A 14,766-nucleotide genomic window follows, 5' to 3' on the forward strand; every position below is an offset into this window, starting at 1 on the left:
TGCCGGCCGTAGTTTGTTCTTGTAGATGGCATTGGTCGATTTAGTCTACGCAAGTTATGTTGTGTGGCGATTACAGGGCTGGGAGTATTGTATAACTTGTTGTCCCTAATGTACTGAATCTTTCATCGTGACAGTTTCATAACTGCAGCGATCTGCATTGCACTTTATTTCCTTTTCGGTTTACAAGTACTCTCGGCTCCAGTCATCCAGGCACTGGTAGCAGCCATTCGCCTGCCTGGTGTTGGCACCGGTCGTTGCCCTCATCCAATCGACAAATCTGGTCCTGTCTTGCCGTAAAACCAAGTACTGCCCAAGGACGTTGGATGCCTGAAAACAAAAACGAAATAACGCAGATTAACTGGTTTGTTTTGCGCAGTACAAGGAAATGGAGGTGTGCGAGTGGGGTGTTGCGGCAAAACGACCGACCGACTCTAACAATTGGCAGTAATGTCAGTTATAAGATAACAACCACACGGAGTTCACGCAGGAAAAAAAAAATCCCGGGCTATCTCCGCTAACGTGAAACCTGGGGAGGGACGAAGAATGCAGTGTATAAGTGTAGTTTTGGCGCCTGGGCGTTTTTGCCAACGGAGATGAAACCGTTGGGGGGTAGAGGTATACAGCTTTGCTGTAGAAGTCTCGTGTCTTTGATGCACAAAGCGTTCTAGCGCGATGCGTTGGAAAACGAGTGTCTCGGTGTTTCAGTACCGTGACTAGATGAAACAATGGCGACATGAGACGCCGACAGCGCCAGCCCATAAGGGGTGTATACCTCCTTCAAGGAGCCATGAAGAGAAAACAAAAGTTTGTTTTATTCGAAAGATTAGGTGTTTCATAGTACCCCAAGCGCTTTCCCGGAAGCAAATGATGCTTTATTCACTGAGAAATAAGGCAATTTAAGCCAAAAGAAATTTCCCGCTAAAATTGCACATTTCGTCACGTGAACAATGGCGTCACATGAGCCGGTCCATGAAACAGATACTTAGTATGTCGATTCCATATAGCACCCACACGCGGGAGTCGACCGAGACGGCGGCCTTTTAAAAAATACTAGTAAAACCTAGTGCACCCGCAGCCTTAGTCATGGAATCGCCTGATCCGGAGAACAAAACTCTCGACGAGGAGCTCGGGCTTGCATTTAACAACCTCACACCACTTGAACGCTCAATGCTTCCAAGTGCACGAGCGGCAAGAGTTGTGGGATACGCGGCGGACGGGAAAGCGACCATTCCGCGATAGCCACAACAGACGAACGCCCAGCCGTCGGCACCGCTGCCTCGTCAGCCCCGTCGCGACGGACGAATACAGACTGGTACGTATGTGCCGTATTTTCAATTTCAGTAGCAGTATCGCTTATGCCAGTTGTCCGGTGTCGTGTATGGAAAGCCGTTCGCTCGAGCTCTCTGCTCCGACCAGAAAGATTCGAGCGTCAATGCGCGGTGTGTACGGCAATTTTTTTCCCCAAGGTCAGAGCGCTTTGACGAAGTCGGCGACGAGCGCCAGCATGTCCGGGTCCCTGCCGTAATCACTTCCTCGGAAATGAAGCGAGCACACTCGTACTTCCTTTAGCTCTCTTTCTCCTCCGTTTGCAAAGTTCACAAAACGTAGCCACTTGCTTCGCCGAGGTTCGTCGTTGGGCAGCACATGAAAGGAGATCTCACCGGCGGGGTTGTCGCACTCCCTCGACGATTGGCCCGTACTACATGGACATTTCAAAACACAGCAACGAAATTTCATTGTAAAGTACTCGAACAAACTGAAGTTTTCAGTGGTTGTAAACTGTAAACGAGCTCGTAACGATAGCAGCAAGCCAACACGACCTCCATACCGAAACCTGTGCGACGAGTGGCACTATCTCGTTGCTGCTCTGTGTTCCTTACTCCCCTTGTTTCTATTTTTACCTTTGCTGGTTGGCGATATGACGGCCAACCTCCTGTGAAGGGATTACGATACCAAGCAAGGTCGCGGCTGTGCGTGCTGGGACGGTTCGTTGGCCCCGAAGAGCCTTGAACCCGAAAATTCGTCTGCGCGACGGTGGCAACGGCGAGATGTCGAGCTCGGCCAACGGTAGTTTCGTACGCATTGGCATACACGCTTGCGTGTTCGTTCGGAACTTCAACCGTTTACTCCACCGTTCTTTGTCATAAAAAGAATGTGCAGTATGTTTCACGGGCATTTAGCTCGCTATGCAAACTGTAAGCCCTGCCTAACATGCGTTTGCTTTTGCCGGCCTCCGCCAATCGCAGAGCATTCTCAAGTGACATCATAGGTTCTGTTGCAGAAAATGAGCTGGTGGGTCGCATGGTCATTTCCTTTTTTCCTAATTATGTAGCTTATTTGAGCGAAGTTTGCGTTATAAGTGGTGTCGTTATGGTTCTAACGAGGCAATCTTTCGAATGAACCAAACTTGTGTTTTCTCTTCATGGCCCCTTTCAGGGACACGACAAGATGCGGCCAGCCGTCCACCTAGCTAGAAGGCCGGAGTCGTCTCGCCGGCTACGGAGCGCAGCTCAAGATCGAGTGCGCTGATGTCATTACAGCAGCCGACCTCATGGAACATAGGCACACACACCGCATAACCTACGTCTGACTCAACCCGCCCCACCAACTCCGTATTCCGCCTATGGCGCCAGAAAGAGACAGCCGTATGCATAATGCGCTGCTCTCATTTTGAGTTTCGCGCCGAAGCTGCACGAGCTACGACCTATGCGGCTTCTTCATCGATTCAATTCATTAGGTAAAAGAAAACTCGCCGCAAAAATCGCACGTGACTTTCCCACGTTTGTTCCCGAGCTCCTCAGATCTGCAGAAATCTTAATCAACAAATACATCACCAACCCCAGCTACGCCACTGAAACTTTTAGACTATATAGTACGTCCCTGTGCGGGCACATAAATGCCCGCACTGCTTCTCAAGCAACGGAAGCCAATCTCCGCCACCTAATCTGCAGTTTTTGTCACAAATTTACACCATATCGCACAATCACGCCGCCTACATGCGATCCCTCACTTCCCTGAACCCGTCCCATAAGCCATCCCATAACCGTCACACTTCCCATAAACCGTCAATAGCGATCTTGCACGAGTAGCCTACAGCTGCGAGTCCGCTTCCCCGCCGGCCAATGGCCCCTGCCGGAAACCACGCAAATTGAACAGCGTCAGCTTAACGTTGAAGCATGATTGCGTATGCTAATAGAGCCACAAACCCAACTTGTTTTCTGTAGTCAAACGTCTTATTCACTCGGCTGTGGCAGTGGGGAGAGGAATCACGCCCCCTGCTTGACACAGAACGCGTGACAGGGTACACGTTGCACCTTCGGTGACAACTCAAGAACTGCACCGGAAGTTGCCGCTGTGCCTTATCACCGTAGCCGGATGTTTCTCCGCGCGGCGCAAGTAGGGCGTTACTGGGAATATTTTGAACATGGCGTGAGCCGTTCCCGTGATTTTTTGGACTTAATATGCTTATAAACGACTCCAGTGACGACAAACAAACTGCGTGATACAAGGCAGACGATATCACGCATTCATAGCAAACCCCTTTCAAAACGCGCGCGCGCTGACGTCACGGGTCCGGCGCTTTGGCGGAGTGATACACTACATGAGGTGGTGCCGTTCTTGAGTTGTAACCGAGTATAGTTTAAGTGCGCGCATTACGTTCGTCCGTTCTGCTTCTTCGGTTCGCTTCTTCTTCGCCGTTATAGCAACAGAGATGGAGTGAAGGGCGTTGCGGCCGCGAACAAGACGCAAATGGGCTGCAATGGTGATGGTCGTGAAGGTTGCGTACAGCTTCGCTACCTACAAGTCTTACGCGTGATTGTTAGCTTCGCTGAATTTTTTGTGCTTGATTTTATCTCGCGCATGCTGTAGCATTTCTGCAACATTTTGAACGCGTCGTTTTGAACGCGAGTTTTTTTTTTTTTTTTTTTTTGTTCGGCGGCCACTTTTTTTCGCTTGCTATCGTAAAAGCCAGCCCAACGAGCATTCCTACCTAAACAGACGCGGGGACCACCGGTTGCCTCAAATGTCCCTGCAGTTTTCTTTGCGCTAAATAATGGGGTCCCCGTCTATAACAAGTGCCAGCGGTTCGCAGAGTTCCGAGCGGTTCTGCCTATATAAACCTCTTGTTCAAGTTGCATCTTAATTTTTGGCCGGAAGGCTGAATCGAGGGGCAAGCGGGTATCATTTCGAAGCCTCTGTTTGGGTGCGTCGACCCGCGGCAGTGGCTCAGTGGCTATGGCGTTGTGCTGCTGAGTCCAAGGACGCGGGTTCAAATCCCGGCCGCGGCGGCCGGTTTTCTGATGGAGGCGAAAAGCGTAAACGCCCGTGTGTACCAGATTTCGGCGCACGTTAAAGATCCCCAGGTGGTCGAAATTAATCCGGAGCCCTCCACTACGGCGCGCCTCATCGCCTGCGTTGCGTCGGCGCGTTAAAACCCCACAATCAATCAAAATCAAATGTTTGGGTGCTTGACGCCACGTGACTGACTGCGGTGGCGAGATAGTGTGACGGCGGACGAGCTACGATGACAAGTCAGGCCCCTAAAGTGTTCTGCACTTAAAACGCCAAGACTCGGCAAAGAGAGAAAAAAATCTTTTAAGCAGCTTTCCAAGGTGCACGGAGCAGTAATTTTTTGCTGAGGTGCCTAAAGTATCTCCGACGAAACGGTATTTGCGCATCTTAAGCCCGTTCTACATGGGGCGAATTTCGCCTGCGAATTCGCAGTTGCGGCGCTGCCCATGCGGCGAAACTGTTTATTTTCCTATTTTCCCTGCTGCGACATATTGCCAAATGCTAAGCGGCGCTCACAAGAGAAGTTCGACTCTTCCAAGCATTCGAAAATTCGCCACAGCAACGAGAATAGATCGTTTTGGTGCACGAGCGACGTCGCAGCTGCGAATTCGCAAGCGAAATTCCCCCCATGTAGAACGGGCTTTATTCGCGCACTACACTGTGCTGGACCCTGCAGTGAAAATTTTCAGAAAAATGCAAAGGGCACAGTGGTATGGTATACGCGTTCAACCAACGTTATAACAACTCTTGACTCTTGCCTTATTAGAATTCTCGCGGCGTTCTTTTTTTTTTTTTTTTTTTTGATGGTCCTACTTACACTGCAGGGGGAGAAAGTTTCTCTCGCTTTCAGCGAAGCACCGCTTATAACGCAATCGGTTTTTTTTTTGGGCCTAGGACATTGTTATTACGGGTGTTTATACCGTACATACTTCCGAATAGCTGCATGCAATGCATGCGCTACTCTGATCATTACCTTGTCGTATCCCCGGTCTTGCAGCCGCTCGCCAAGGGCTTCTCCGATACCGGCCAGTTCCGTGACTCGCTTGCTTCTCATGGGCTCGCTGACGAAGTTTCGGTGCTTCTTCGATGTCGACGACATGGCTGGATTCGCTGCACCGCAAGTGGGGCGGGAGAAAGGATTTCATTTCGGCAAGGATGCGGGGAGGGAGGTCTCCCCAAAAAGTGAAGAGTGACCAAAAACGGAGGAAAAGCAAAACCACCAGCAAAACAAGAAAAGGCCAAAGCAAGGAATTTATTTGAGTTCTTAAAAGTAAAGAACTTTGGTATGATTCTGTTATTTACATAACGTTCTGATTGTCGTGATTGTGCGTACATCTAAGCCGCAAAGTGAGCCGAGTAGCGGCATAAAAATAATCTGCGTTGTAACGGTGGTTTCGGATAGCTGGTGCATACTAACTGGCGCCGTGTGTCGTCGTTTCTTGTCCCGTCTTTTTGCGCTGTTTTGAATTTCAGATAAAAATAAAATAATAATCATCGGTAGTCGTTATTTCATGGTGGGCATGGCAGAGCTTGTGGCCCCTTTTGTTTGCTCTTTCCCCTCCTCTCCTCCAGGTATCAAAAATGTCAGGCCACCCCCCTCCTCCTCCCCCCTCTTGAAGTCGAAGCTGTAACCAGGCTCAATATTCTTCGGCTATCTTGGTTGACCGAACGGACAGAGCCAGGACTGCCCATGGACTCCCGGACTAGGAAGCCACCCCACAATTAGTTTCTCTCTCTCTCTCTCTCTCTCTCTCTCTCTCTCTCTCTCTCTCTCTCTCTCTCTCTCTCTCTCTCTCTCGGCTAGTTATCCAGGAAAGCAGCTAAGAGCCTCTGAAGACTGCAGACCAACCCATATGTCCTTATCGTGATATTCTTCACCCCCCTACCCCACACTATACACGGCCACCTGTAATTTCTATCCCCTAACCGGCACTCTATACCATCAAGTTTGGAGTGTTAGCAGAAGTCTGCGCCCTGGGACCCAGCGCATACTGCTGAAGAGGCCTGAACTGTCAGCCAAGGTCAAGGTCAGACGCGTGAGCCAGTGCAGCACCAACGCGCGTCCCACAGACGTTTACCCCCCCCTCACATTATGTGTGTATTTCAATACACGTGCACATTGATATTGCATTCATTTTCTTTCTCTTTTCGAAGGCAATGGTTTCGTACTTTCGGACTCTACGATACACTCTCGGGGCAGTGCACCTGCCCCTCTTCCCCTCGGGAAAATGTCGGCGGATGCTTGTGGCAGGGATGAGGTCTGATGACTGTCTTCAAATGGAGCTAATCGCCCAATTTGAGCCGCAAGTACAAAATTGAGAGGCGCCGCAGACTGCACGTCCTGTACCCCCCTCCCAAATACAAAAAAAAAAAGTTGTTAGAAAATCAACATTTTACCGAGTTCACTGACGTATTATTGCTATTAAAGGAGCCATGAAGACAAAATACAAGCTGGGTTTATTAGAAAGACTGCTTAGTCCCGATAACAATGATACCAATATCATCGCAATCCTCGAACAAATAACGGAGATATTAAAGAAAACGTGTGAAGCAGTCGCGACCCCCTAGCCCATTTCCCGCAACTTTTCTCTGACGTCATGGAACCTTGTTTGTGCGATTGGTGGTCGCCCAACTGACCTGTCGCGACGACACATGACTGGACGTCTGTAATGGGGCCTCTAGTTCCATTTGACCGCATCACTTGAATGCTAACGTGCAGTTAACGCACTGAAAATTGTTTTATTGTTGGCCCGTATGACGTCATTCTTGCTCATAACACGTCACTGCGGCGCAAAATTTGAAAGTTTTTAAATGCTTCTTGCTTTTTTTTCGTTAAAAACATCTTTTGTGGCTTTAATGTAGCTGAGTGAGATACTTAATCCTAGTTATACTGCCGTCATTCAATGGCTCAACACCATGGCTAATGAACAGATCAGCCAGTTTCCTCCATCTTGCGTTTGTGTGCGTGCTCCCCCATAGTATATTATGGGCATTGAAATCACCACAAAGTATGTGGGGTGCCGAAGTAGTTCTAATAAGATTGTCTAGCCGTGAAGCGTCGAAAACAGCGCCTGGTTCGAGGTAGGCGGATATAAAAGTGAAAGGTTGGCGGCCGATAATAACTTACCTCAAGTCCCCGAACGTCACCAGCTGCATTGACCTGTCATGCGTTTCATCTCAGTTTGCTGGGCGGTTTACATGGATCACTGACATAGAAACAAGAGGAAGTGATCATTACCCAATTTTGATAACCGCCCTTGACGCTTCGCAATCAAGACGCCTTGAGAAGGTGAGCTGCACGAACTGGGACGCATTTACTAGCGCTACTAGTAGATGTGTGACAGCTCAGACTGGTGACGGCGAACTCGTCGACACGATTGCATCTTGTTTGCGGGAAACGACCCGCAGCCTAAGCAAGCGCCGCGATATACCAAAAAATGATCCCGAGTATCAAAGGCTGTGTGCGATACGAAGACGAGCGGAGCGAAAGGCGTTGCGAACCAAAAGTATGGAAGACTTGCGAGCTTCCCGACGAGCGCAAAGACATGTAAGGCGCCACCTAAACAAGCTACGTCAGCAACGTTGGAGGAGCTTCTGTGCTTCGTTGAATGTGAGGCAACCTTTGACACGCATATGGCGTGTTTTTAATGGAATGCGCAAACGTAGCCAGCAACTACATCCATTCACTGCCCTCTCGCTGCACGAGCACGCACCCTTAAAAGAAGTCTCCGAGGAATATTGCAGACTTCTCTCAACGTCATCAACGCCTTCACCACGACTTATGCGTGTGTCTTGCTCTACGTACTCTGGAGTGTCGGAACCAGCCCTTGACCTTTCTTTTACAATTGATGAGCTTTCTTCGGCCATCTTCGATGTGAATAAGCGCTCCACACCAGGCCATGACGGCGTCAGCTATGAGGCCATAGCTCATCTGTCACGGCCTTCTCAGCTGCGCCTTTTGGAATTTTATAATTCAATATGGCAAAGAGGGAAAGTGCCTCCGGAGTGGAAGCTTGCAAAAATAATACCACTTTTAAAACCTGGGAAAGCGCCAACAAGTTACGCATCTTTCCGGCCTATTGCTTTGCTCAGTTGTGTTGGGAAGTTAATGGAAAGAATGATACATTCAAGGATGATCTGGTATCTTGAGAGCAGGAAAACTTTCCCTCAAGAAATGAATGGCTTCCGTCAAAACAGATCTTCGATAGATAACATTATCGCTTTAGTGTCTTCTATTGAAGAGTCACTCAATTCCGGCTATACACCAACCGCCATTTTCCTGGACATCAAAGCTGCCTTCGACTCGGTATTTCACGCAGCAATCCTTGCCGCTCTTGAAGACCATGGTCTCGGAGGCAGAATATACTCATGGATAGCGGACTACCTTGATGGACGGCAGCTTTTTATGTCTACTCCAAGTGGCCCCACATCTTACTACGCTGTGGAAAAAGGTGTGCCACAAGGTGCTGTATTAAGTCCACTGCTATTCAACCTAGCCCTTATTTCACTCAAGAGAGTCCTGCCCCGTGGAGTGAAAATCACACTATATGCAGATTACATCTGTATCTGGTATGCCTCACGTTCTCGACGATCTACGCAGCAGCGCCTACAGAAAGCCCTCCATAACATCTCTAGCTATCTCGCAGCCCGTGGCCTTAAGCTGTCCCCAGATAAGAGTGTAGCCATGGCCTTCACACGAAAAAAGATGGATCGTTATCCTCTGATTCTAGGCGGCCGCGCACTCTCAGATGCACGAGTTCAGAGATTTCTGGGAATTCTAATAGATCGCAACTTGACCTGGTCACCCGAGGTTAAACGGTTACGGGCCCGCATTTCTTTGGCCACTCAGGTTTTGAAATGTTTTGCGGGTTTGCGCTGGGGCAGCGATTGTCATTCCATGGTCATGCTGCACAACGGTTATGGGGACGGTGCGCTTAGGTACAGCCTCCCAGTCCTACAACGTATATCAGACACAAGCAAGAAGAGTCTTGAGGCAGCAAGGAACAATAATTTACGCATATGTCTTGGGCTTCCGAAGGGATCTTCGAGCGTCGGAACCCTTGCGGAGGCACGTTGCTTGCCTTTTGACGTGATTAGAAAACAGGAGACTCTCCGTGTGCACCTGAGGCATCGGCTTCACTCAAGCAATCACTTTTTAAGTCGCGTATCCTCAAGCTGCTCGAGCTCTGGATTCGCCCAAGCAATTGACAGAATACCCCTGTTAATTCCAAACCAGCCGAAACCAATAATGCCTCGAAATTTCCCTCCTTGGAACGTTACTCCTTCACAGATTCAATGTCGCATCCCTGGAATTGGCCCCAAGAAGACAATGTCCCATACTGAAATACTACATATTGTGCTAGAATACATGTATAAAATGCATTCGGCTAGAACACACATATTTACGGATGGATCGTCATCCCCGCAAAGCTCTTCATCTGGAATGTACGTGCCACTTACGGGTGAAATGTTTTCATTTCGTCTGGAGCGACCAACATCATCTACAGCGGCTGAGCTATATGCCCTTAAAGAAGCGATTGTTGACGTCTTACGCCACCAGCCGCGTCAGTGGAGTATATTTACAGACTCCAAGGCAGCTCTGCAAATTCTGTCAAGGAGGAGCAGGTCTTCCCCTCACCATACCGCAGCCGCCGATATCTCCTACCTTCACCACCTCGCTTGCATTGCTGGACACACTATAAAATGGCAATGGATACCTGGCCACAGTGGTATTATTGGAAACCAAAAAGCCGATGAAGCGGCCCGTATGGGCCTTAACCACCGCAAATACCGCAAAGTGTACTTTACAAAAACAGACGCTTCCACCATGGCCCATCGCTTTGCAGTAAGTGAAAGAAACCGGCTATGGCGCAGCAACGAACCCAATAATGAAGTATTTTTGCACGCGATTGACCCTGATTTGACATCAAAACTTCCTAGAGAGCTCCCTCGTAGGCTGGAGACATTATATCATCGCCTACGACTGAACTCGGCCTACACCAACAGTTACCTCTTTCGCCTCGGACTGACGACCAACCCTTACTGTGATAACTGTTCTTCCATAGAAACCGTCGAACATATCTTATTAGAATGTGTGGCCTACTTGGCACCAAGATCCCGTTTTTTTGAAGATATTGAACGCCTAGATCAAGGGCCGGTAACTTTGAAGACCATCTTAGGACCATGGACTAGCCCATCGAAGCAGCGTCAGGCCCTAAAAAGTTTGTTTTCCTATTTGGAGGACATAGGCCACATTTCAAAATTGTAAATTCTGTAACACAATCTAAAAAATAGTACGCCAAGCCCGCCAAACCACGTCAGTGTTTTTTTTTTTTGCTTCTTCGTTTTTTTCTCTCTCTCTTTTTTTTTCTCTCTTTTCTGCCCACCTCTCTCTAGGGCCTGTTCTCCCTACATCCCCGACCCCTATCAGAGAAGCATGTAGGTGATCACAAACGCCGGCAAAACTCTCTGCTTTTTCAATAAAGAGCCTTCTCTCTCTTCTCTTAATCCTAGTTCTTTCAAATTAAACGAAGTTGTATTTTCTCTTCATGGCTCCTTTAAAGCGCAGCTTTAGGGTCCCCACTCATGCCGTTGCACGCCAATGTGCCCTGCAGGAAAGCCAACTTTCTCTTATGCTGATGATGAATGATCGCGGGTGAAGTGAAAGAAAAAAAAAAACGCTTCCCGCGGCCTGAATGGTACCTGGGTCGTTCGCGTTATGAAGCCGGCGTCTATTCGATTACTCTATACTTCGACGTCGTCGAAGCGCTCGGCAAGCAGCAGGTATACCCATTAGCGCCGTACACCCCAAGCCCAAACGTTAGGCCTACGGAGTGCAAACCCGAGAGTTGCTGTGGGTACTCTAGAAAAGGGGTGCGTACCTCTAGAGTACAGCGCATACTCGCAGTGTATATAGGATTGGCTGACCAAAGGCTCCACCACGAGAAAGCTTCGCATTCAACCATCGATGTCGTTAGACGGAGGGGTGCACGATTTTTCATATCTCCGCAACATTGTTAACAACCAGGGTTTATGCATGTTGAAAACGTATCTTTAACCGGACTTTCTGTTTTCCGTGTGTGGCAGTTGCAATTGCTCCGGCTTTACGGCGTTTGCAGCACTTTAAGAGAAACGGAACAGTAAAAATAGTGCACCCCTTTTGACAGCTGTATGATGTAGTACGGTTTAATGTGAACCGAAATGTGGCGCAGGCGCGAGCTGTAAATTATGATTCCGTCTCCCTAAAAATGCGGCTGTCGTGGCATCCCGGTTCCCATTACAAATCGCACATCATAAACGTAAAAGAGCGCCTTAAAGTTGCCCTTTACCAAGGTGTAGTAGCAAGAAAATGAGTGTACTGAAAAATGTCGAAATATCTTTGTCGGAGCACGAACCCTTTGTTTTATTTTTCCCGGGATCTCAACAGCGTCACTGTCCGAACGTAAACCAAGTATTACAAGCATAAATTAGCCTATTTAAAAACAAGTTTTTTTTGACAAAACCGAGCATTTTTGGCAACTGAAATATTTTATGACGATCACATGTCCTCGAATATTTTGTTTACAAGCAGAACAGGTGACAGCAATGCTCTGATTTTAGCGACAGATTAAAACTTTGCTTTCTCCTATAGTAAGTAGTCAAGGTTGCGGGAATGGAATTGCATACCATTTATTAATTTCTTCCTTGAGCGAGTGCCGCCATTAGGGAAGAGAAAGTCATTTATTTTGTGTCCCTTGACAAATTTTTATAGGATAAAAAATAAGGCAGGTAATATAGCTTATGCCCGTATTATCTTGAGGTAGAAATACCCCATATAGTTACACCCGCACGCATATTTTGAACGCAGCCAACAAAGCAAGCCAGGCATTAAAAAAAAAAACTATTTCAAAGATGTGTATTAACAATACCCTGCATTCTGTGTCAGGTTTTCAGTAAAACTAGATCACATGAAGAAATGTGCGACATAAATCATGAGGGGAGAGCCGCACCTTCCCCTTTGCGATGGGGGTGATAGGGTCGCATGTTACGCGCTCAGCGATGTCTCTTATAGTTTCGTGTTGCCTCTCGCATGTCTCCTATAGTTTCGTTTTGCGTCTCCTGTCTTCTATAGTTTTGTTTTGCGTCTCGTATACGTCTTCTATAGTTTCGTTTTGCATCTCCTACGTTTCCTATAGTTTCGTTTTGCATCTTCTGCCCCCTATAGTTTCGTTTTGCGTCTCCTGATTCCTATAGTTTCGTTTTGCGTGTCCTGTCACCTATAGTTTCGTTTGGCATTTCGAATGTCTCTTATAGTTTTGTTTTGCGTCTCCTCCTATGTCTCCTATAGTTTAGCTTTGCGTCACCTATGTTTCCTATAGTTTCGTTTTGCATCTTCTGCCCCCTATAGTTTCGTTTTGCGTCTCCGGATTCCTATAGTTTCGTTTTGCGTGTCCTGTCCCCTATAGTTTCGTTTGGCGTTTCAAATGTCTCTTATAGTTTTGTTTTGCGTCTCCTCCTATGTCTCCTATAGTTTAGCTTTGCGTCTCCTGTTTCCTATAGTTTCGTTTTCCGTCTTTTGTCCCCTATAGTTTCGTTTTGCGTCTCGAATGTCTCTTATAGCTTTGTTTTGCGTCTCCTCCTACGTCTCCTACAGTTCTGTTTCGCGACTCGTGCGCTGAATCATAATCCTTGCTATTAGACATACCGGCATAATCCACCACGGCGTGGTATAGCTCTCTCAGCAGCCCATCGTTAAAATTTTCTAAAGAAAGCGAGAAAGCTCAGAAACTGTGTCCTCGTCTAAGTCGACGCAGTGCCGCCGAGCATCGCTGAAGGTATACGTCAATCCGGTATGGTAATTCTTACATGTTTAGCCTCCGAGTGCGTATACACCTACCTCTCCAATGCAGAGGCAAACTGTTTTCAAGACCCCTCGAGTCGCGTGGTACGAATACGCACGACAAACTTTTATTTTTGTATTTTTATTCGGTGCCGACCTGCGTTTCGTAGTTTACAGTATACCCCTCTGAACGCTGCGGCAAATCGTTGACCGTTAACTCGATAAGCCAATATTTTTAACTCTTTTCGCTTCAGGGGAAGAAAATTTTTACAATGCGCTAAATGTCCGCGCTGGCCGACGCAATGAGTGCATTAAAAAAAAAAAAATCACGCAGCGCCATTCCATACTGTGAAGAAGAATTACCAGCGACGATGTATGTGACTCCGTTGACCGGGTGCAGTCCAAAACAGTGCCCGAAACAAAACACGAGTGTTTGTAATTTGCCTTTGAGCATATTTTTTAGTTGCCTTTGAGCATATTTTTTAGTTAATTAGTCAAATAAAACTTGGAAGGACCAGCGTTCAACATGGTGAGGTCTCTTTTCCTCCCGTATAATTCAATGTACATTGACAGCAGACGGGAATCCCACAGTATTCATAGCTTCACTACAAACAACTTGAATATGAAATGTAACTAAAGTTCAGCGTAGTATCAGAGTAGTCTTTGCAGGTTTATTGTCGCATAATTTTTTGTCGGAATATTTTTTCTAAAACAAGAGTTACGGCCATTCCCTGTAAGCATACTTCCCCCGTAGTCGACCATGTATTGATAGCAGCCGGTAATTCTGTAAAGTTTGCAACTTCACTCTGAACTGACTGATTACGACAGGTACATGAAACTCAAAATAATGATATAGCTTTCATAACGACCTCGTTTTGCTACGATTTTTTTTTTTCTCGAGATGCGTACATTAGACTGGAAGCCGCTGGGCATTCACCCGAAAGTTGGCTTTGCCGTGAGATTTGTCGACACACTTTCCGTCGACGCACGTAGTTTTGGTTCAGAACGCGGTCAAACAAACTTACCGGAGCTGCAGAGGAGGGAGTCACCAACGGAGCTCGATGGGCTGTGGAGCTTCACGAATGTATATCGATGCGGGTGGTGCTTCTGAAGAACTCCGCTATGGCGGGGACTGCAGCGTCGTCGGGAGGACGTTGTCTCGTATTGCAACGTAGCCTATTTTATAGTCTGTCCGGTTGACGCCATCACTGGAATACCGCCAATGGCGGCTCCGGGCAGCGATACGTTACTGGGTTTGTCCCCCCGTCTTCCGCTCTTCCCCTTCCCCCTCCATCCTTCTGATTGGTGCGCTGCGTCCCCTCTCCATCCTCTCACCCTTCTTTTATCTCTCAAGAAGAACGTATTGAATCTAAACTGCGCGCGGTTCGCTGCTGACAACACTAGCACGCAGAAAGGGTACGCCACCGCCCACCGTGAAAAAAATGTGCACATATTCTGAGAATTGTCTACTCATTCGTAAGCGTTTCTACACCGCTCCTCTTAATTTTGTCTGCTTTATTACTCTGCCAATAATCTCTGTTTACACTACAATAACGATAAACATGTGAACTTATGCCAATTGTGCGTTCTTGCGCAGATACAGGGCCTTGCACGATTGGTGCCTTTTCACGATTTTTTTTTCGTCTTTCGTCGTG

At 47.6% G+C, this 14,766-nt stretch overlaps 1 protein-coding gene across 1 annotated transcript; it reads right to left on the reverse strand.

Annotated features, from left to right (window-relative positions):
* Positions 1-128: 128 nt before the first annotated feature.
* LOC144150104 (barrier-to-autointegration factor-like) lies at positions 129-14,333 on the reverse strand. Its single transcript, XM_077681918.1, has 3 exons — positions 14,137-14,333; positions 5,267-5,403; positions 129-327 (listed from the first exon to the last, which is right to left on the reverse strand). Exons 2-3 carry the CDS (start codon positions 5,390-5,392, stop codon positions 181-183), a joined length of 273 nt encoding a protein of 90 aa, XP_077538044.1. The 5' UTR covers positions 5,393-5,403; positions 14,137-14,333; the 3' UTR covers positions 129-180.
* Positions 14,334-14,766: the final 433 nt, after the last annotated feature.

Source organism: Haemaphysalis longicornis, unplaced genomic scaffold (assembly GCF_048455015.1).
Source record: "Haemaphysalis longicornis isolate Haplotype H1 unplaced genomic scaffold, Haemaphysalis longicornis Haplotype H1 scaffold_8, whole genome shotgun sequence".
Taxonomy (NCBI): domain Eukaryota; kingdom Metazoa; phylum Arthropoda; class Arachnida; order Ixodida; family Ixodidae; genus Haemaphysalis; species Haemaphysalis longicornis.